The sequence below is a fragment of the Dendropsophus ebraccatus genome, chromosome 3 (assembly GCF_027789765.1).
Source record: "Dendropsophus ebraccatus isolate aDenEbr1 chromosome 3, aDenEbr1.pat, whole genome shotgun sequence".
In the NCBI taxonomy this organism is placed as follows: Eukaryota; Metazoa; Chordata; class Amphibia; order Anura; family Hylidae; genus Dendropsophus; species Dendropsophus ebraccatus.
The window spans coordinates 31,129,995-31,153,457 of record NC_091456.1 but is presented as its reverse complement, the minus strand read 5'-3'; the positions used below and the strand labels follow the sequence as shown (position 1 = coordinate 31,153,457).

Genomic DNA, 23,463 nt, shown 5'->3' with positions numbered 1-23,463 from the left:
TCAGACTTTAGGCTGTATGTAAATACCACAAAGATGTTGCTTAACACTCCAATACTATTCTTGGCTTCAATACTAGAATTTGACTACTTGGTTTATAAAGAGATTGAGACACGCTTCTGTAAAACCTACTCGATGTTGAAATATTTTTGAAGTGTAAAGAATTTCAACTTTTTAAGTACATGAGTATATACTAAGTGATACAGGACATCTTCAGTAGTGGTAATGTCTTCCACTGATCGGAATACTCCTATCTATCTATCTATCTATCTATCTATCTCCTATCTATTATCTTTCTATCATGAAGTTTTAGTTTCTTTATATTCTGTATTCATTAGCTTCTTCTTTAAAGCAAATATACCACTATAACTACTTAATTAAGATTTTCATATCGCTGCTGCACACATTGTCGCAGTGCCATCCGTTCCTCCCATTGCCGGCCATTTACTGAGATCTTCTCCGGCATGTACTTTTGCAAATGTCTGGTTTGGTGCACTGGGGGTGGGACCAGCACCCCCCGTGCACCAATATCTTTTTCCCTCAGTGACTAACCGTCTTCAGAATCAAGTCTGACCATGCGTCACTGAGGGGAGGAGATATCAGTGCACTGGGTGCATTGGTTCCACCTCCAGTGCACCAAACCAGACATTTGCATAAGTACAAACCGGATAAGATCTCAGGAAGTGGCCGGCAATGGGAGGAACTGATGGCATCGTAACAGTATAAGCTGCGGTGCCGATCAGGTGATATGGAAATCTTAATTGAGTAGTTATAATGGTTCATTCATTCTAATAGGACCTCTCTCCTATAGGCGGCTTGGCTTTTGCTCATCCCACCTCTTTCTCATTTGGTGTATGAAAAAAAGACATAACAATTAGTTCCATCTCTTATTCACTACTTCTTGGGTCTATTCTAGTTACAATGCTCTTTTGTAAAGCGATAGGCGAACTTAAACTGAAGCCCATTTTCTACAGGCCTAAAGGCCCCATAGCAGCCGAAGAGGCTGACCCAATTCTAAGCATAATCTTTCTTTTCGAAAGGGCTGAAGGGGATCTGCAAAGGTCTGAAACTTACCATTCGGATGGGGCGTAGGGACACGAAGCAGTCGCTCCTATAGCTGCTAGACCAGGTATCCCAACGAGGATACTCGCCCTTCTCCAAGATAAACATCTCGCCACGGAAGTTGGACTGCTCATAAGCAACCCAGCTGGTAAGATGTGTACGCCGTGTCCACATTTCACATTAAAAAAAACGTGTACAACATCAAAGGTCACCACAACGCACATACACAATGACAACATCGGAAGAGAGAAGTGAAAATAATGAGAATATATTACAAGGCCTATGGAAAATTTTAGAAAACTAAGTGTCATGCTCTATTGCAGGAAAGAGGAACCTACGGCCCTCCAGCTGTTGCAAAACTACAATTCTAATCATGCCTAGACAGACAAACCCAAAGCTTTGTGTGTCTAGGCATGATGGGAATTGCAGTTTTCCAACAACTGGAGGGCCGTAGGTTTTTCATTCCTGCTTTACTGTATCTACAGAACTAATATATCAATTAAAGGGGTTATCCATCAAAAGAAAATCATTGTCACTTTCTTTCAGAGACAGCACCACCCTTGTCTCCAGTTTGGGTGCAGGTTTTGCCATTGAAGTGAATGGAGCTAATTTGCAAACCACACCTGAGCTGGAGACAAGAGTTGTGTTGTCTCTAGAAGAAAGGGGCCATGTTTTTCTAATTCTACATAACCCCTTTAAATAGTACATTCATGATTTTAAAACATTTTAACAGTTTTAACACTTCCATTCATTCCAGCGGCATAAAACCTGGAAGGGTTAAGTCTTCCTTGAGCAAATCATTGCGGAGGGATATATCCAAAGGCTATATCTAGCAATATGTGTGTTCTCACCAATTTCTAAAATAGAACACAGCGAAGACAGAAGCTATTTAACTCGCTCGTCTAACTTGTTACAGCAAATTATTCATCCCTCCGAACCATGCCTCTTTTCATTACATATCGGTAGCCATCATCCACGTCTATTGAAATATTCCTAAACCAATTATATAGTAAACTTTCCTGCTATAAGTCCCTTTAATTTGAATATTCTCATTACTTCCCATGTATTCCATGTGAATGTTGCTAATATAAAATCCAGTTCACCATAAGAACTATTTATCCAGGTGCATGGTATATAGAGCACAGGCCTAGCATGCTTTGATGAATCATCCTCTCCGGCTAATAAATCATATATACTCTATATACATTTCAATATATTTTACTGTGTATAAACAAGCCAGTGTAATCATTCTTGTGTGAGAAGATGTGGGAGTTTATTGCTACCTACATTTTTCACTTATTTCCAAGTGTCATATTCATGGAGCGGGCCGCTACTCATAAATCAGCAGAGGACATCCCGCGCTGGCACCGTCTCTTCCAATTTTCTCTAAGCAGAGCATTAGCCTCTGGCGCAAGCTATGAAATTTCTATAAGGTACCTCTAATATTTTCAACTTGTTACCATTGAACTCAAGATGGGAATAATAACTTAAGATCACCGGGAGAGTGAGATATATTCATCTTAGTCACTCACAAAATGGGATCTAATTCCGGCCGGTAATAATTCTTCTCGACACCAAGAGAGGCTAATGTAATGTATTGTAGGGTGCCAATACTTTGGACTAATAATAATGTGTGTACAGTACCTTTTTTTAAGATTTATACTTTTCTCCCAGTTTCTTATGCGAGGGTGCTTTCTCTTTAAATGTTTTTATGCAGTTTTGAAAGCAAAATTACTAGAAGATTTTTTTTTTTTTAAAGAGAGAAGTCGATTTCCTGTATACATTTCCTTCCTTTACAATCTAATCTTGACATTAAACTACTGTATAACTTCATCTTTGTTATAGGCCTTGGTCACTTTATTGTCATTGTACTGTTTTAGAAAGTCTACGAGGGAGATTTATCAAACATGGTGTAAAGTGAAACTGGCTCAGGTGCCCCTAGCAACCAATCAGATTCCCCTTTTAATTCCTCACAGACTCTTTGGAAAATGAAAGGTGGAATCTGATTGGTTGCTCGACGCAACTGAGCCAGTTTCACTTTACACCATGTTTGATAAATCTCCCCCTATGTGCTGTAATCACTAAGGGCCCTATTAGACGGTGGGATTATCTGCCCAATGGGGCCGATATTGCCCTGTGTAATATAGACAACGATCAGCTGAAGAGCCAGTCATTGGCTGATCGTTGTCTTTCAACAGGTTTAAAAATCATCGCGCAAGGCTCAGTGTAATAGAAGGTGCGAGCTTGGCGGCCAGTGAAACTTTAGAGAAAATAATAAAGCTATACTTCACCTCTGCACGCTCCCCGGTGTTCTTCAGGCCTCTCCCGGCTCACCACAGCCGCCACTGAAGCGGTCTCTGCAGTGACAGGCCGCTCAGCCAATCATTGACCGCGGCTCTTTCCTGTCTTGGCCAATGATTGGCTGAGCATCTTGTCACTTCAGAGAGATGTCTCAGAAGTGCCAGCGGTGGGTGTAGGGAACGGAGGGAGAAGCCGGAAGGATGGAAGGAAGCCGGGGAGTGTGAGGAGGTAAAGTATTGCTTTATTTTATTTTCTATATATGCAGCAAGGTCTGCACGGACATCGCTAAGAATATCCGCTCAGTCCTTGGTGCACGATTGTTGAGCCATGTAATAGGCTTAATAAGCGAACACCAATCTAGATTATCGGTGCTCACTTACTGTTAGGGGTCAGGCCGTGTAATATGGCCCTTAAACTTGGTGCCCTGCAGTGCTCCTATAAGAAGACACTCCCCCCATGCTGTGTCGTCATGCTTAGCATTCTGGATGGCGATCCCCTCTACAATATGGCCGAGTGTGGAGGAGGATGTTATTACACTACTCTCTTGGCGTCCTCCACTGAGCCAATATATGGCTATGAAGGACGCCAAGGCGTGACCATGCTCCTCGTTGCTCAGCCATATTATGGACTAGATAACCATCCAGAGCGGTGAGCGGGACGGCACAGCAGGGGGCAATGTCTTCTTATATGAGTGCTGCAGGGGGCACAGGGGGAAGAAAGTGTAAGTGATTGCAGCACATAGACTTTCTAATACAGTACTTAGAAAGTTAATGATTCATAGGTTATTGTGGTTCCTGCAGATCTGAGGCTTGCCCACATGTAATATCTTAGAAATAAGAAGACATGGCAATACAGATACAATGGAGTATCTGGTGCACAATCCAACTTTTGAAACTTTATGGACTCCACATTGTCCATAAGAACCAATCACAATGCAGCTTTCATGGTTCCCTGACCAGTATAAGAAATGAAGGCTGCATTGTGATTGGTTGCTGTAGAGAACACAAGCATTTTTTTCTATTAGTTTTGATAAACAAGGCTCTTTACGTGTTAGATAACTTTACTATGTATTTATGTCTCTGTGTATCATTTTCATTGCTCACGATTTCCCTGGTTATTTAAGGATGTAAGAACCACTAATGGCTGACACTTATCTCTAATATCATTCAATGAGGAAGTGAAAATCTCAGATGGAGCTTTTATCACTTACGGTCCAGAGTCGACAATAACACTGCGTACTCTGTCGAAGCCTCGCTCCCCAAGGTTTCCACACTCGTTCAGAAGCTCCATGTGTCTGCCTTGGAAGTTCTCTTGCTCAAAGATGATCACCTATGGAAGAGAGAAATTATTCAATTGAGCAAGGACAACATTCTGGTTACATGGTTTGAGATGTATTAATAAAAAAAAAGTTGAATAAAATTTGATGATTTCAGAAATACTGCTCGGGGGATTTCCAATGTAACTAACCCTTGTACCCATCTGATTTTCATTATAACTTTTTTTATGTCAGGTTTGTTCTATTATTTTGAATACATATTGATCCAATGATATTTATAATGTATCTTGTACAGTAGTTTAAGGATACCTTGTAGATTGTAAGCTCCGTGGGCAGGGTCCTTTATCCCTATATACCAGTCTGCCAATTACCTTATAGTTTTGATTTTTTAATATTCTGTTTGTTAACCCTTATCATTCTGGAATCAAGGTTTGGGGTGCGTTCACACATACCGGATGTGCAGCAGATTCGATGGTGCAGATTTGAAGTTGCAGATTCAAAGCAAATCATATATGGGCCATCAAATCTGCTGCAGATCCTGTACGTGTGAACGCACCCTTAAAGGGGTTTCCAGCGCTACAAAAACACAGCCACTTTCTTCCAGAGACAGCTCCACTCTTGTCTCCAGTTCAGGTGTGGTTTGCAATTAAGCTCCATTCACTTCAATGGAACTGAGTTGCAAAACCTGCACCCAACCTGGAGACAAGACGGCCTCTGGAAGAAAGTGGCCATGTTTTTGTAGTGCTGGATAATCCCATTAAAAATATATAATTAAAATAACAATAATAATGTTGGACACTGCTGGTACAGGGACAGGTAACAGGTACAGGTTTACATACAGCTTTTTGACTACTTCCTAAAGTCAAAGACTGCGCAGTAAATTAAACTATTGGGAAAGTAATGTTTTGGGGTAATTACAACTGAACAGCTTTTCCATTACTATTGCTTAACTGTTTTTGGTTTTTTTTTTAATAAAAAAGTGTAGACTCTATGGGGGGAGATTTATCAAACATGGTGTAAAGTGAGACTGGCTCAGTTTCCCCTAGCAACCAATCAGATTCCACCTTTCATTTTCCAAAGAGTCTGTAAGGAATGAAAGGTAGAATCTCATTGGTTGCTAGGGGCAACTGAGCCAGTTTCACTTTACACCATGTTTGATAAATCTCCCCCTATATGCATCATTCTAGATGTAATATGGCTTATGCAGCAATGTATCATAAAGTAAATATAATTGGAAGGCTATGTAAACAAATCACTGGATAGGCCATAGTGAGCTCATCAAGGGAAATTTGCCATGTAAATTCACAGGCTGTATTCACAGTTGCAGGGAGCTATTCTTTCCTTTTTTTATTTTTTAATGGATATGTAAATTAACAGGACCCATCATCACCTGTTCTATATATGATGGCTCCAGTAACACCAAGTATGGTACTAGTGTGTATAAAACCTATGCTAGATAAGGTGCAATAACAAAATAACAATATAGCAGCATCAGCCAAGTAGTATCTGACACTACTATAATACATGTGGCTTGTGATGAACCGAAATCTATTTCATCTCTATATTTTCATAGATTGTAAGCTCTTGTGATCAGGGCCCTGGCTCCTCTTGTTGTTTTATTATTATTATTATTATTATTTAATGTCTGATTTTTTTTCTTTTAGAAATGTATAGTGTTGCGGAATATATTGTATGAATTTATAATAAATATTATAATTTCTCATTAGTTTTACCTTGAAGGTTCCCAGGCCAGGTTCTCCAGTTTTAATGGGCTTGAGAGGAACGGAAATTGGAGCAGGGATACCCTTTTCCTTGGCATCGGTGCCCTGGCTGGCGGCAGCGGAAGCTTTAGCGGTCTGAGACATTTTGAAGCTGTAGTTCTAAAAACCTGAATAAAATGAGAGTGTAAGTACAGATGCAAGTGACACGTCCATTAGTAATGTAGTCCATCACTAGGCCCCAACAATCTCCGAATCTGTTATGTGATATGTTCATTCTAATCTATTCTATCCATGCATGATGGAAATATAGAATCTTTATGGAATGCCATGTGTTCCCCCATTTTTGTCACGTGCTTAGTACTAACTAGTTCTTACCTGAAGGAGGTGGTCCTTGCTGGAGCTACAAGGCTTGTTGCTGGAGGTACTGCAGGTCCCAGAATTTATACCCTGGCAAAGGCAGCCTCAAAATAGTGGAGGACAATAGAACTCATGGCTCATCAGTGTCTGCTTAGGAAGCGGCTAGTCATCACATATTTCAATGTAAGCGGTCATCTGGAAACAACCACCATTTACTGCCGCTGAACCAAGCAGTTTACATTGTTGGCCAGAAGTGTGCTAAATATGTATAGCCGAAATCCCTGACATGATATTTTGGGTTCTGTAGAGTTTTTTTTTTTTAACCTTTGAAACTAAGTATGTAGTGAATATTACAAGGCCTACGCAGTGAGACCGGAGGGAAATAGTCTACTTTGCTATTTTAGGCTAAGATACTTGGAGGGGTTGTTTTCAGTTCTGTTTGGGTTCCGTTGTTTTTGACAGCGGGCAACGTGTAGTCTGGAGTTGCTGTTCTACTCTTTAAAAAACATCGGACCCCAATAAAAACTGCACCGACCCAAATATGAGGATCAGAATGATTAGAACCACCATGATTAGAACCACCACCAACTATGGCCTCCACTGACCTCACTGTTTTAGTAAATAAAATAAAAAATTGGGCAGAAAGATAATCCTGGAACATATTTTTCTATAGATCTATGTTGTGTCATTCCTCTGTTATTCTTACTGGTAATGTAGGACTTGATAACCAACTGGGTGTTACCATTTGGGGACATGACCCTTAGGCAGGGATGGGGGACCCTTGGCCCTCCAGCTGTTGCAAAACTACAATTCCCATCAAGCCTGGACAGCCCAAGTGAAGCCGTACGACTCTTGTCTCCAGGTCAGATGTGGTTTGCAACTAAGCTCCATTTACTTTAATGGAACTGGGTTGCAAAACCTGCACCCAAACTGGAGATAAGAGTAGTGCTGTTTGTGGAAAAAGCGGCTATGTTTTTCTAAGGGCCCTATTACACCAAACGATTATCGGCTGTACTTGGACAATTACGTTAAAAGGCATGATGTCAGCTGATCCTCGTCTTTCAACATGTTTAATCAATAGCGACAGTCTGCTGCATGTGGCTATGTTGCTCTGTGTAATAGGAGCGGCAGCAGAAGACCACCACTCTCTTCAATGGGCCGCCCGGACGATCTAGGGATTGTCCGGGCAGCCCCTCCGACAGCTCCCTGCCATCCCCCCTCCCACTCGCTGTCTGTACGTGTAAAAGCACGAAGGGTCTTTCCAAAACGTACGTTGGGGTGCTTTCTGTGAGCCACACTCCTTGTTAAATGTCATAATGTTGTTTATGTTTAGTGTCTTTTTTGATATTCTATATACTTATGCAGGAGTGTTGGCTTTGCTCTGCTGAGGTGGTTTTGTCTTCTTTCCTCCTTACACTAGCTTTTACATGTGATTGAAATGAAATAAAATATATTTTTTAACAATATTTGATTTAAAATTTCCTTTTTGGGGGTACCATTAATTGTAGGTGTTTATTGATTATACAGGTACCCTTTAAAATTTTTGTCCCAAATTCCATTGGTGTTTGCAATAGCACAGACAGTGAACCGACAGGTCGGTGTTTACTTCCTTCTCTTAAGGCCCTATTACATGGAACGAAAATTGTTAAAAAATTTGCTAAAACAATCCGTGTAGTAACACCCAACGATCAAACGACGAATGAAAAATCGTTCATTTTTATCTTTCAACATGTTGAAAAATTATCTTTGGTAGTTCCCAGATGGTTCGCATATTTGTTCGTTTAATAAGTCGTTCGCCGATAAAACATGTTATAAGGGCTGTCCTTAGGAACATTTAATGACCATATAAGGGTATGTTCACACTGAGTAAAACAGGCGGAATTCCGCGGCGGAACTATCTGCCTGTCTCAGTGTCCCATGGCCTGTCTATGGGAGAGCGTGTGCTCCTCCGCAGCTGCCGATCTCCGCTCAAAGAAGTGACATGTCACTTCTTTGAGCGGAGAGCGGCGGCAACGGGTGTGCGCGTGCTTTCCCATAGACAGGCCATGGGACACTGAGACAGGTGGGATTCCGGGGCGGAAAATACCGCCACGGAATTCCGCCTCTTTTACTCAGTGCGAACATACCCTAACGACGTAAAAACGAACGTTTATAACAGTAATCAGTTAATGCAATAACCTCAAAATCGATTGCTACAAAATCGCTAGTTATCGCTAACGAATGATCGTTATTTTGAATCTTTGAACGATAATCGCCACATGTAATACCGCCTTTAATCGTGCTGTGTAATACGGCCCTAATCCTGGATGACCCCTTTAAGGGATACAGATCTTTTTCAAGAACAGTAACCATACCTGTGAAAGAAGCTTAGCTTATTTTTATACGATCATATACCAGTTTAATAAGAGTCTATAAAACATTTTGCTAAAGAGAAAAAAAAAATTGGCCAAATGCAATATAAACTTATTGTCCAATACGGCAAGCTTACACACAAGCAATAATTCTATTAGATAGCAATGCTATTAAAGGAGTTGCAGCAGCCTCTGGTAGTGGCCTCTGCAATCCTTCTGGATATCTTTCTAAATGGTTGCATATAACTGTATATTTCAATGTAACGAATAAAAAATTTTTTTTTAAAAAAAGACATTTTACCCTTTTACTGCATCTGTTTTATGTCTATTTATCTGTACAAAAAGCCTGGATAGGTTTGTGTGTTCCTCGGCTTATACATCGCTGCCATAAAGGCGGACTCACTTTTAGGTAGGTATTTGCATTTTTCCTGCTTTTCCTTCTGATATAAATGTTGCTTTTTATGCATTACCGACGCTTTAATGTGTCCTTTGTAAAGAAATCTAACCGGTACATCTTTGCTAAACAAGCCAATCCATCTAGATTATGAATTCAATTTATTGTGGCCGTGATTTTGCCTTTGTGCTTCCAAACACTATTGAACCGCTTGCTTTCTGGATATTACAGAGTAAGACATCTGTGTATTGTATTTCTTAATGCAATCAATATAGAACAAAGTGCACCTCCGACCGTCCAGTGCCCATTAATTGAGTGGTTTATCTTGGCCATCTCTAAGAAGGTAGAAAGCCTTCCTTCTCTGCTCATTTCTGTTCTAAATAAATATTAAACCACGCAGAGAGAGAAGAGCTCGGTTCACCTACGGATGATCATTTGTGGCAGCGTTAGACTTTTGAAATAATGTAACGGTGAATATATTAAGTCCAATTTGCGGGTTAACAATAATGTAAACTAGGAGTTCGCTATTCCATATGTGTAGAACAAAGGAAAAGGATTCTATTGTACAAATGTTAACATTGTATTCATCTCACTATTGCAAACGTTTTTACTTAAGAAATCATCAGGGGTTGCCAACCCAAGCAGTTTCCTTCGCTGTGCATGTGTACACATTCAGTAGCAGAGAATCCTGGAGGTGCTTGCATTGTATGGTCGTCTCTCCTGTCACACAGCACCAAAACCACTGTAACCATACATTGACATTATACTGACTAAATTGCTGCATAACAAAGAGCATTATCTTCTGGTAAGCTGCGGAGCTGATAATATAATTAGCAAAGGGTAATATTATAATAAAGAAGTTGCAGGGTTAAAACATAAGCTATTTGTATTCTGGTATATATGCCGCTATCCAGAAACAATTAAAACAATTAATACAACATCACAGCACTTGTGCCGGATTCAACCTTACCAGACTGTGAAAGGGGGAGAGCCCTGTAAAGTGCTGATCAGCCTACATGGACGCCACACACTTGCAAGGTGAACGCTACCTGACAGCGCGTGATTCTGCCACACATAGCCAACATCTACGGATGCAGTGACAAGGCCAGCTCCAGCATTTACTACAGTGTCCACGACCTCCCACATCCTGGGGGGACTACAGGAGCGGTGAGCAGTGGTCGTCCACCATATAATAACCACATTATACTATGAGGACATGTATCATCTGTTTTATCACTTACTAATAGGACTTGGTCCAAATAATAGAGACACCACCTGTATTTTTTCTGTATTTTTAATATCATATAAACAAAATATATAACTTCTGGAGAGTCTACCATTATTATTAATACTACAATCACATTATTGACTGGTTCTATCAGGTGCAGAACTAGGTAGTGCGCTCGAAGAAATTATATATATATATATATATATATATATATTGTGGGGAATAGCTCTGGTCGATCCTAGGTAGCGGTGCAGTAAGCAGGGACACAGACAGGGTAACGTCCAACGTAAGTGTTTTTATTTCACACTTAGCGTCAAAACACAAAACAAAGGCTTAAACACAAATAAAACCCTGCTCGGCTGAGCACTTACTAGTACATAACCGATCCCTGACTATACGTGGGACCAGCTATCCAGCCCACGGGCACAAATAACAAAGAATGGTGTGGCCCATGCAATACCTTCAGTATTCCAGCAGACAGTTCTCCAGGTCTGGCCACACTCAGCACTGCAGTGAGCTTCTTTTTAAGGCCCTGAAGACCCCCAGCTGTGGGCTATGGAAGCCCAGGACCGAAGTCCGGGTGGAGTGAGCGTCCCACTACCAACCTCACTCACTCCAGAAAAAGCAGGTCCCAGTACGTATTTTAACAATCAGTCTATGTTAGCTATGGCCAACACAGACAACCAGGCTATCAATCCTGCTTTACCTGTGTCTGGGTTAACCCCTTGGTTACCAGAGACACACCCAGGGCTTACCAGACACAGTTTAACCACTTCAGTGGCAGATATCTGTGCTCCCAAACCATGCCTCTCTTACAATATATATACCAATTGATCCACATACCTCAAGGTTGAGCTTACTATTTTTATTTTTCAATATTATAATAAAGCCTAAGTTATTTGTCCTTAGTTGATGTACGACCTGCATGATGAACGGGTGTCTTTCCTTGCATCAACCCGCAAAAGTATTGTGACTTCCTGCGTTTGGTCTCTTATTTTCAAACTGAGAAGCGACCAAATATCAATATGGCCCAGTTTGCTCATATGTATAACGCTTATTTAAACATAGAAAACTTGGGGGTTGGCCACTTTATAGTAAAATTGCTCAGTGTACAGTATTAGTAAGTGTACTCATTCTATATACTGACAGCAGCTTCCTGTGTACCTCATAGAGCTAAAATCAGACTCCCCTCCTCCAGTCTGTGCTGTCCTGCTCTGTAGCGAGTCTTTCCATAAGATGGCCGACATGGAGAAGCATGTGACCATGCCCCGGCCCCTCAGTGTCCACCATAGGCATATACAGGCTTAGTGGTGGACACTGGAGGCAGGGCATGGTCACATGCTCCTCCATGTCGGCCATCTTATGGACAGACTCTCCACAGAGCAAGGCAGTCAAATCTGGAGCAGTCTGAGTTTAGTATGAAGTACACAGGGAGCTGCTATCCATGTATACAGTGAGTACAGTTACTAATACTGTATACTCAACCAACAGTTATTGAAGGTGCTTGTAACTAAAAAATATCCAAGGAGTTTGTATGATCTAGGTAGGAGAGGTCAGCTCACCCTGTCCTGTTGCTGCCATGTCCCCACGTGTTCATCTCCTGTGTTTATATTGATAATGGTGCAAAACCACGTTAGAAGTGGTAAAGTCCAGTAGAGAAAATTTCCTCTCCCACTATTACACCAAACGATTATTGTCTGTACTTTTCCGAATAAGGGCCATTCTGGTCATGTGGTGTAATAGGTCATGTATAAAGGAACCGATCAGCCAATATGCACAATGTCTTTAAACACAGCCTATAAAAATAGATAATGATAGCAATGGTCTGCTGACCATCACCCAATGTAATAGGGGCGGCAATAGCAGATCGACGCTCTCTTCTATGGGCCACCTAGACGATCTAAGGATCATCCGTGCAATCCCCCCCCCCCCCCCCCCCCCCCCCGCTGCTCCTTCTGCCCTCCTCACTTTTCACCTCTCTTTCTGTGTGTGTAGGGAAAGAGGAGAAGGGAGTGCTGACCTGACAGGAGGCGCTCACTTGCTACTCAATATCGGGCTGTGTAATACGGCCCTTAGAAAAAGATAAAAAACATTAGGTTATTGAAACATGAGAGTTTAAAGCGACTCTGTACCCACAATCTGACCCCCAAAACCACTTGTAGCTTTGGATAGCTGCTTTTAATCCAGGATCTGTCCTGGGGTCTGTTCGGCAGGTGATGCAGTTATTGTCCTAAAAAACAACTTTTAAAATTGCAGCCCTGTGCCAAACGGGAGTATCTGTGCCCTAACTTTGCATCTCACCTCCGTCCCTCCTCCCCACCCTCTTCATCATTAGGAATGCCACTGGAACATTTTCTGGATGCTGAACACTACACAGGGGCTTAAGGATTCAGCTCATGTGCCGGGCTGACACAGGTGGGGAATAGAAGGCAATCTTCCTGGAGCATTTCTAATGATGAGGAGGGTGGGGAGGAGGGATGGAGGGTTGGTGCAAAGTTAGGGCACAGATACTCCTGTTTGACACGGGGCTTCAATTTTAAAAGTTGTTTTTTAGGACAATAACCAATAACTGCATCACCTGCTGAACGGACCACAGGACAGATCTTGGATTAAAAGCAGCTATCCGAAGGTACAAGTGGTTTGGGTGGGGGTCAGATTGCGGGTGAGTTTAAAAGCAATGGTTACCAGAGCATACAATGACAATCTATGTGATTCATTGGTGGAAACTATAATGTGTAGACCACTGTATGCTCTGGGAACCATTGCTTTTAAAATCAAGAAGGGAACACTTTATCTTTTTCTATATGCGGAGTAGGAGTTTTTTATATGCAGAGTTTTCTTTTACTGCGGTTTCCTTCAATACTACAAAGAGCATAGTGATTGGTAATTTATCTATGAAATTAGCCTGTGCATGAGTGTTTTTGATCTGTAACCATGAATCTGTAACCATGAGACCCCCTCCCTCCCCCACCATCCGTTGATAAAAAGATGCAGATTTTTAGCCTTTATTCAGCTTAATTTCTGCGCAGTAAGCTAACAAACCATGTCTATGCATTGCATGTAAAAAGCCAAAGAAGTTTTATGCATAATTAGAAATACAGAGACGCTTTGTATTAGCATCTTTCTCGTTTGTATGTGGTTTTACAGTTCAGTTCCATCAAAGTGAATAGAGTTGTAATACCACTCACAACCTCGGCACAGGTGTCGTGCTGTTTTGGAAGAAAGCATCTATGTTTTTATAATCCTAGAAAAATCCTTATAGTGCTTAGAGCGAACGTACCATCAGTACATTTGCTTTAAGATCTTCACATGGATAGAACAGCACCGCTCAGGGAAGCCCGTGCCAAAATCCTTTTTTTGAACCGTGGCCTAGTTCCTGCATATGGCGCCGGTGTATTCCCGGGCATCAGCCGGGGGGGAAGCACTGGAGGTGGGCACAGAGGGAGGAAAACCCAGCCCCTCTATGACGTGGCTTCATTAGAATCAAAGGAATGGATCATTGGAACTCCTGGCATCATGTATCATTATGATGCCACGCGATGTGTCAGTACAGTACCATGAAGATTTAGGCTATGTTCAGACAATGTATGTTTTGCATAAATCACAGCCGTTGTTGCAATTTGCAACAATGGCCGTAATTTATAAAAAAACATAAGTTGTATGTGAATGAATGGAATCCCGGCCGGAGCGTATACACATAGTATACGCTCCGGCTGGGATTCCATCTGGCCATAGGAAAAACTGACATGTCAGTTTTTCAAAAGCGGACACACAGAACATGTCAGTTCACACAATGGGGTGTGCGGTTCAGGCCATTGTGTGCAGTGGTAAATTGGGATGCATGTGCACACGGATGCGCCCGCATCTAAATTCACCAGAGATGAAGATCATCCGGCCAGTACTGCAGTACTGTCCGCTCTATAACCCAGACGGGTCACAGATCGGTCGGTGTTATACGTAGTGTGAACCCGGCCTTAAACATAATGATAGATGATGCCGGGAGTTCCGATAATCCATTCCACTGCACACCATCCGTATGTATGGCGTGTATGGAATGTGGGAATGAAGCAGCATGCACTGCACTTGTCCATGATATACAGTCTGCAAGCTGACATATACCACAAACTGCACTCTTGACCTCTTATGGAGCTCTCAACATCATAATTTATTATGATGCCAAGACCTCTGAAACAGCTAAACTTCTTTGCTTCTGAACTGACACGGCTGAATTATGATGCAGAGAGTTCCATAAGAGGTCAAGAGTGCAGTCCATGGTATACAGTTAGCTTGCGGACCATATCCCCTAAGGCCTAACATTTGTAGCTTGGTTAGCAAGTTTTAAGCCTCCTACACAGCTGTTTCTGTTTCACTAAGTTGCTGTGTTTCAACCTACATAACAAAATGATGATCATTGCCTGTTTAGTACAATTGATTATTCATACAGCTAGAGCAGGCATGTCAAACTCTGGCTCATGGGTAAGATTTTCTCAAGCTGGCCCGCAAGACACAGCAGCAGCAGATTATAAAATGGGTGGTCCGGATGGCCGCCTGGACTGCCCATATTATAATCCTCTAGGCCGTGGGCAGTTTTAAGCCTAGAAGTAAATCATGAGGTAACGTAGTGATGTCATCACACACATCCAGTGCTGGGCGTATCCTGCAGCTAGAGGAGCCGTGTAATGGGAGCCAGGATAGGTAAGTCCACTATAACCTAAGTGCCCAACAAGCTAATAGTACTGCTCTCCTCCTTGTCCCCAACTTGCTCCATCTATGTCCCCAACGTGGTAAACATGCCTTCTCTGTGCACCCCAGGATGTATTAGTGCCCGCTCTGTGTCACCTACAAGTTATTAGTGCCAACTCTGTGTCCTCTGCAAGTAAATAGTGCCCTCTACTAGGTAACAGTGTACAGAAAAGGTAAGTCCAGGTGGGGAAGCTCCATTGTGTGAACTGACAGGTTCTCTGCGGCCGCTATTCATTGACATGTCAGTTTTTTTTGCGGTGTCGCTAGCGATCCTGGCCAGAGTGTATACTATGGGGGGGATTTATCAAACATGGTGTAAAGTGAAACTGGCTCAGTTGCCCCTAGCAACCAATCAGATTCCACCTTTCATTCCTCACAGACTCTTTGGAAAATGAAAGGTGGGATCTGATTGGTTGCTAGGGGCAACTGAGCCAGTTTCACTTTACACCAGTTTGATAAATCTCCCCCTATGTGTTATACACTCCGGCTGGGATTCCCTCTAACTGCACTGCACATAGATTGTGTAATAATCACGCCCGTGTTTCACATCTGCACTTTGTTGTGCTTCTATTTTGAAAGTACTCTTACTTTAAATAATTGTTTTTTAAAAGCTACAGTAAGGGGCCCGTTCACACTGAGCAAAACAGGCGGAAATTCTAAGCGGTGCCAGTGCTGCGGACTCCGCTCAAAATCCTGCCTGCCCCACTGTCTCAATGTAATGTCTTTGACGTCTCCCCCAAAGTGCAGTGGAGTGGAGACATCACATTGAGACAGTGAGGCAGGCAGTATTTCGCGCCGTGGACTCCGCTCTGATTTTCCGCCTGTTGTGCTCAGTGTGAACATACCCTAATATGCAATATATATGATACTGAAAATAATTTGGAAAACCACTGGCGATGTCAAATTTATCAAAGGAATCAACCACATGTAACCAGCTCAACACTAATAAAATAAAAGCCAGGAACAATTTTACTGCATCTAGCAAAACTATACTTGACATTTTTTTTTTTTCTTTTCAAGAAGGAAAAGAAAATTACATATTTTTTTCATTTTCAACCTTTGTTTATCATTAATTCATAATTTATTGAGTTAATCAGATGTATGTTCCTGTAATGTACTCTGAACTCTTGTGAATTGATTTTTTTTTTTCGATTTACCAATTAAAGGACAACTCCCACAAAAATTTTTTTTTGCTCATTTAACACACATTACAAAGTTATATAACTTTGTAATGTGGTTAAATACCCGGCCTGGCCCCCTTCCCCCACTTTCGGACCCCCGACCCCCCACCCCGGAAGTTAAGGAATGTATACATTACCTATTACGATCGTCACGGTCCTCTTCTCCGGGGCGGCATCTGGTGACGACGACGTCAGAGCCGAGGGGCGGTCCGGGTCTTCTTCCTCCTCGGCGTCTTCATGCAAAGTGAATGGGGATGAAAAGGCTGCTGGTGCACATGCGCACCAGCAGCCTTTTCATTGGCTGGAGCGCATCACATGGCTTCCAGCTTGCTCAGCCCTGATTGGCTGAGCTTGCTGGAAGCCATGTGATGCGCTCCAGCCAATGAAAAGGCTGCCGGTGCGCAAGCGCATTGGCAGCCTTTTCCATCCCCTGGACCCGGAAGTTGGAGACATCGCTGGATGGCGGACGGCGGCGACGGAGAGGCGGACGGCGGGCGAATCGAGTGGCGATCGTCACCGGAGAGATGGTGAGTATGGTGTCTGTGTGTGTCTGTGTTTTTTTTTTTTGGGGGGGTCCCGCGGGAGTTGTCCTTTAAAAAATAGTAAATAATTAAATATGCATTGAACAATTACAGCCATATTCCCATACTCACACTCTCATAGCCTCAATGCAATGCAGTAACTTCATGCCCGTTATACTTATTATACTTGTAATATGTATTAGAACTTTGTTATAGATCACATGAATATTCTATTGGCGTCCTGCAGGTAATTATCAGGTCGCTCACACAACTAATCTCCCTAATAACATTATAGGGAATTGCTAGTTAAGCTTCATTGTATGTATTCTGAAGAGTAAGTTCAAAGTTAATGCACGCTTTAAAATGAAGATTGCATTAGAAACCACAAGGGAGGGGCAACGCCAGACAGGAAAATATGTCCCTTGTGAAATCTGGTTAATTACGTGAAGTGTAATGTTAGAGCAAAGATCCCTGCAGTCATCTGGTGTGCAGAGGATTCTCTCCAAGCCTTCCCTCCTTTCACCACATAGATTTATTATTTAAATGGCTCATTAATTTTGCATCAGGCTCAGTATGTAAATGCACATCTTATCCATTTATAGCTGCGGCATCGGCTTTGGATCTGTGTAGATATTTTAACCAAACTTTTCAAGCTGTGTACATTAGAAAAAAACTAGTCTGATAAAGTTAATATATAAATGGGAGGGAGATTTGGCTAAATTTTTAGAGTTTAAAGGGCACTTGTCATCATTTTTATGCTACTTAAAGTGAATGAACAGTACTTCTTCGCTTACTCCAAAAATGTTTTTAAACTACCTGGTTGGTGCCGGCGCTTACATCACGGTGGTGTGTTCAATTTTTTAACACCGCCTGGTTCCTGCAATCTCCGCTGGCTTTTTTTATGGGCACTTCAGCCCGCTCTATAGACTGGAGACAGGCCTGGTGCCAACAGTGTTCCTATATCTCCTCCCCTAAGTGATGCGGCCAGACTTGATTCCAATGGAGGCCCGTCACCTAGGGAAGGGGATAATGGTACACAGGGGGCGCCTCCAGTGCATAGAGCGGGCCGAAGTGGAGATAAATAAGCTGACGCAGATCTCAAGACTGGGTGACGTTTTCAAAAGTTGACTGCACCACATCACGTACACATCGGTGCCGACCAGGCAGTGTAAAAATCTATTTTGACCACCCAAAATGGTACGTTCGTTTTAAACTATGAACAACATAAAAAAGAGACATTCTCCCTTATTTTATTGGCATATCATTCACCCTGAAATACTGTAGTCCGTCTGAGGAATTGTAGTTATAAAACTTTGTGTCACAGGGCATTCCCTGGTTGCCCTCTCCACTTCCCCCGGTTGCCCTTAATTAATAACTCAATCAATAAGTCCAGTGGGCCGCGAGAAGCCAACAGGGACAGGCTCTGCAATTTGGAGCTCCATTTATAGCTGGTGTTATAGTCAGTGTCAGACTGGATTGGCCCACTAGAGGAGCGGATGATCCTACGGTGGGCCCCAGCTTTAGAACCTGCACTAACACTGACTGACATGTAATTTCTCACTGGTTCTTTATTGGTGGGCCCTCAGGATCATTTTCTCTGGTGGGCCCCAGATACCCCAGTCCGACACAGTCTATAGTTATGATTTCTCAGAAACACTACTGTGTTTCACAATGTATTATGCAACACCTGTCCCTGTTTCATGCTGTCCGTGGTTTGGACATCATGAAACTGATGACTGGTTCCCTTTAATAAATAATCCCCAATATTCACCCGTTACTCCCTTATAAATATTTGCTTAATAGCTATAGGCCTCACGTATACAGTCTGTTCAGCAGAATACAGTTTCTGAGTGTTTCTGTTTTGTAGAGCTATAGCCTCTCCATTTGACAATATATGGTGCATAATACATAAGGCATTGTATCCTCCCCTAGAAGATATGTTTTTGAAGAGAGAATACCTCCACAATTTTATATGCATCTATGAGAAAAGTATTATGCACACTATATACAAAGTCTTGAGAAAGACCGCTATTTTATTTTTTGGGTCTAGACTGAAGAGCGTCTGTTTTTGTCACTGTGTGCATGGTGACTTCATTTTTTTTTGCAAATCATGGCAGAAATGTAGCCAGGAGACAATACACCACTGAAAGTATAAGTCTTTTTGGGTGGCCATGGGCCCTCCAAGGAGCTCAGGACCCCAGGCTACCGCTCGAAAAGGGCGTATTATAATCCGCAACTGGTAAGGCCAGGTTCACACTATGTAAGACATTGGCCGCTCTGTGACCCGGCCGTGTCACAGAACGGCCGGTGTCAGTGAAGTTCATCCTGGTACTACACTACTGGCTGGATGAACTTTATTTCTTTAGATTTGGAATGCGGGCACATTCCGGTGTGACCACATTTCAAAGCACCATAGCAGACAATGTAAAGTCTGGCTGGAGCCGCACTTTACATTGTCTGAACTGTCAGTGTTGTGCGCCGCCAGTCAATGAATAGAGGCTGCACAAAACTGACATGTCAGTTTTTTCTGCGGCCGCTTGGAATCCCGGCCGGAGTGTATACTATGTAAAGACTTTAATGTGATCGGTAGTTTCATTAAATATGTTTAATGAAATTATACGCTGTGTGAACTTAGCCTCAAGATGCAGAAAACTCCAGATCATAACAAGGGTGTCACCTTGATCTATTGTGGACCAAGGACAATTTGAATATAACTGAACTAGCTGTGGTTATATGCCCAGTGTACCAGATAGGTGCAGTACCTTGCTTCACTCAGAGAGGATTTTGGAATAGCCATCAGAATTCTAAACTAGACATTTAAAGGAGAAGTCCAAGCAGACCAATTTTTTATAGCAAGTGCTGGGGAGGGGGGGAAATAAAATAAATAATATGCTCTTATCACATGCTGCCGATCTGGTAAACCCATCCCCCTACATTGGGAAAAATGTATCCGTGGGGAAAAAAACTGCCATGTGTGAAACCAGAATGAGAAAAAGAAAATTATAAAAACTTTCACCTCGGCACCCTGGGCAGAGCCCGCCCGACCCCCCTGGTAGAGCCCCAGATACCCCGTCCTGCAAGTCCCTCTCCAGAAGCCGATCCCGCCGCAGAGAAATTTCCACCTGACGGTCTGTGCAGGGGGTCGGGCGGGCTCTGCCCCAGGTGCAGGGGTGAAAGGCCCTCTTTAACAGGTTGTAAATTAGTCCTGTTTCCAACAAAGATGTAGGTATAATTGTATTTAGTCTAGGTAATGCTCTGTGAGCTATACAGCGTAGAACAGAATTGTAGCATACTACAGGAAATATTGTGTGCAGCTGCTGCTTATTGAGCATGGAGATAGTACAGTGCCTGGCTATTGCTGTCATTCCTATTGATCCGTGATGGCGAGACAGAGAAGTATGCGGCCGGGTGCCAAGAAGGACTTCACAGAAGTCTCCACAGCCCCGGTGGTGCCGAAATTATAGTTGCCAGAGTCTGGCAATGCTCCCAGGCGTGGCCCGCCCCACATACCCAGCCGCACCCCCACCCGATGCGTGCTCCATGTGAACCCAGCACTCTCCTCTGATTGGATGCGTAACGGCACCACGCTGTGGTGCAACAGTGCCACACTTCTGCGCATCCATCCTACAGCAACATGGGACGATGTGGTGACCGGACCTGTTTCAGCAAGTTGGTGAGTATACAGGGCAAATGGGGTGGGGAAAGGTTACTAGTGAAGGGATAAGCAAGGGGACTGGGGGTGTGTGCTGGTGAAGGGATGAGGAGCCAGGGGGTACTGTCATTTTGTATCCGTCTCTCTGGATTGCTGTCATTTTGACAGCAAAAGATGGCAGCAAAAAACATTTATTGTTTACTGCTGTCTTTTTACCAAAAGAAGGGCATCTATAATAATGCCAACCACTCAGTGCCACCACACGGCAGCCACACGGTGTCTAACATAACAGGCATGCTTGCCACTGTCCTGAGAGTTGGTGGCTGCACAGCATAGTAGCATGGACCAAATTAGGCCCCAAAGGGTTGTGCACACTGATATAGCACATTTGCTATACTACCAGTCCGCCCAGGATTCTCATAGAATTCTCTCTCTATGGTTTATGTGCAGAACAACTTTCAAAGACTGTGATGATCTTTATTAGCAGTCAATGTCTTTGCACTTTTGCTCACTGAGCCTGCCCAGCTGTTAGAAGCAATCTATATTGTGTGGGAAATTTGAGCAGAGTAAATCTGTGATCTAATCATATGTCCCAGAGTGGCAATAGCCCTACAATATAAAAACCATAAGTGGATTTTGTAATCCAGAAAAACAACGCTGGCAAATATACAAAATCGATTCGGCAAACTAATAGTTGGAGTATGATTAAGTATGTAATGTTTTAGTAGGAAATGACATTTCATGACTTGCCACAAGGTCAGTGGAGCCGTCTGTTATGTCAGTTATGGGGGAATACTGTCACACTGGCATTAGAGGGGTCTTATGCCCTGCTCGCCCTGCCACTCTTCGGTCCTGGCTCCCTCTCACCTCTGGTCTTCTTCACCTGGGTGTTGTGTGCTCGCTGTCTCAGGTTTCTTAAAGGTCAAAATACACCAATGCACTTTTTTTTCTATCCAATGTCTACATACCATAGTCCTGGCACTTTATATTCTAGTATAGTATAGCACTAGTATATTCGAATCAAAGGAGTTCATAGCAACTGCTCTAAATCTAAGTACCAAATAAACCCAAGCCCAATAATAAAGTAGGACAATACCAAAAGTGCCATAGAGTGAATAAATAATTTTATTAATGCTAAATTGTGTCCAACCAATCCTACAAATATGGAGTCCCAGGTAGGCCCCATACAGAGGAGTTTAGGAGTTGTTCAGAAAGCATGGTCACAGGCAGCTGCCTCAACTTCCCATCTGCATAGGCGCATTAATGATTACTGGTAGGGTGTAAAGGCTGTATTATACGGCCTGATAATCTGAGGCAAGTAAGCGCAGATTTGTCAGGTCAGAGCTTGCTTCCCCCTCGTTCCTTGCTGTCTTTTACAAGCACGTACAGTGAGCGGGGAGTAGAAGGAGGGGCCACCAGAACAATTCTGTATCGTTCAGGAGGCCCATTGAAGTCAGCAGCGGTTGGCTGCCACCTCTCCTATTACATGGAGCGATGCACAGCAGACCGTGGCTGCACAAATTGTGATCTTTCAACATGTGCTGTTACACTAAACGATTATCAGCCTGAATAGTTGGTAATCGGCCAAGGTCAGGAATTTGACAGTACATAGCAATACATTAGTACACTACAAGTGATCAAGCAATCACAGTGTAAGTATAAAAAAATCCCCATATTAAAACATTTTAAACACCTCAATTAAAGTATACAAAATAAACATATTTGCAAATGGTAGCTGTCTAAACTATTAAAATATAAATTTGAGTCACCTGGCATACCATAAATCAATAATGGGGAGATATCTAAAGCTATAGGTGAAGATTTATCAAACATAGTATAAAGTGAAACTGGCTCAGTTGCCCCTAGCAACCAATCAGATTCCACCTTTCATTCCTCACAGACTCTTTGGAAAATGAAAGGTGGAATCTGATTGGTTGCTAGGGGCAACTGAGCCAGTTTCACTTTACACCATGTTTGATAAATCTCCCCCATAGTCCCTGTTCCTGCCTTGTGGAGCACCCATAACCATGAAGATGTTACAGATGGTACCTTCCTATGCTAAATGACAGGTAGAACTGAAAGAGCTAGTGAGGTCCGTGAGTCAGGTCAGTAACTGGAGGTCACACAGTTACAGAATCAGCAAACAGAGAATAACCTGGTGCATTCCAAGGGTCAAATAGCCAGGAGGTCATGCAGCACAGGAATCAGCAGATAATAGTAATCCAAAAGCCAAACAGAGGGTCAGAGATCAGGAAGACAGAAACAAAACAACCCTAGTTAAGTCCATACACCAAATAATCACAGGCACCTGCCAAAACAGAGAAAGTCCTAAAGTCCATCGGTTGAACGGAGAAAGGGACTGTCCACAGAAGGCAAGGTTTTCTGTGGGGTTTTGCTACTGCTCTGGGCAGTACCTGTCTCGGACGGAGATGTCAGCAGAGAGCACTGTGTCAGACTGGAAAGAACCCACCACTTCCTGCAGAACATACAGCAGCTGATAAGTACTGCAAGACTGGAGATTTTTAAATAGAAGTAATTGAAAAAAATCAATATAGCTTTCTGAAACCAGTTGATTTGAAAGAAAAACAATTGCTGGAGTGCTCCTTTAATGGTGCTCTGCTGTAGCATAGATATCAATCAATATTCGCAAAAAAGCATGAAAGATCAGCGGCACTCACC

The 23,463-nt window shown here is 42.7% G+C and overlaps 2 protein-coding genes across 14 annotated transcripts in view; one reads left to right on the top strand and one right to left on the bottom strand.

Annotated features, from left to right (window-relative positions):
* Positions 1-23,463, bottom strand: part of CRYBB1 (crystallin beta B1) — an 87,884-nt gene that overhangs the window by 1,847 nt on the left and 62,574 nt on the right. For 4 of the 5 annotated variants that reach the window (XM_069961304.1, XM_069961305.1, XM_069961302.1 and 1 more), the window contains 3 exons: positions 6,370-6,524; positions 4,571-4,689; positions 1,072-1,204 (listed from right to left, as the gene is read on the bottom strand). In XM_069961304.1, coding sequence (XP_069817405.1) covers positions 1,072-1,204; positions 4,571-4,689; positions 6,370-6,501 — 384 coding nt within the window. In that variant the 5' untranslated portion in view covers positions 6,502-6,524. Of the gene's footprint in view, positions 1-1,071; positions 1,205-4,570; positions 4,690-6,369; positions 6,525-16,748; positions 16,860-23,463 lie in introns of those variants that run through there. The other variant, XM_069961300.1, reaches the window with a different exon arrangement.
* CRYBA4 (crystallin beta A4) overlaps positions 15,361-23,463 on the top strand; it is a 59,843-nt gene continuing 51,740 nt past the window's right edge. For 5 of the 9 annotated variants that reach the window (XM_069961313.1, XM_069961307.1, XM_069961314.1 and 2 more), the window contains exon 1: positions 23,142-23,316. The gene's annotated coding sequence lies outside the window, so the exon portion shown is untranslated. Of the gene's footprint in view, positions 15,383-22,788; positions 22,890-23,141; positions 23,317-23,463 lie in introns of those variants that run through there. The other 4 variants (XM_069961315.1, XM_069961311.1, XM_069961316.1 and 1 more) reach the window with 3 other exon arrangements.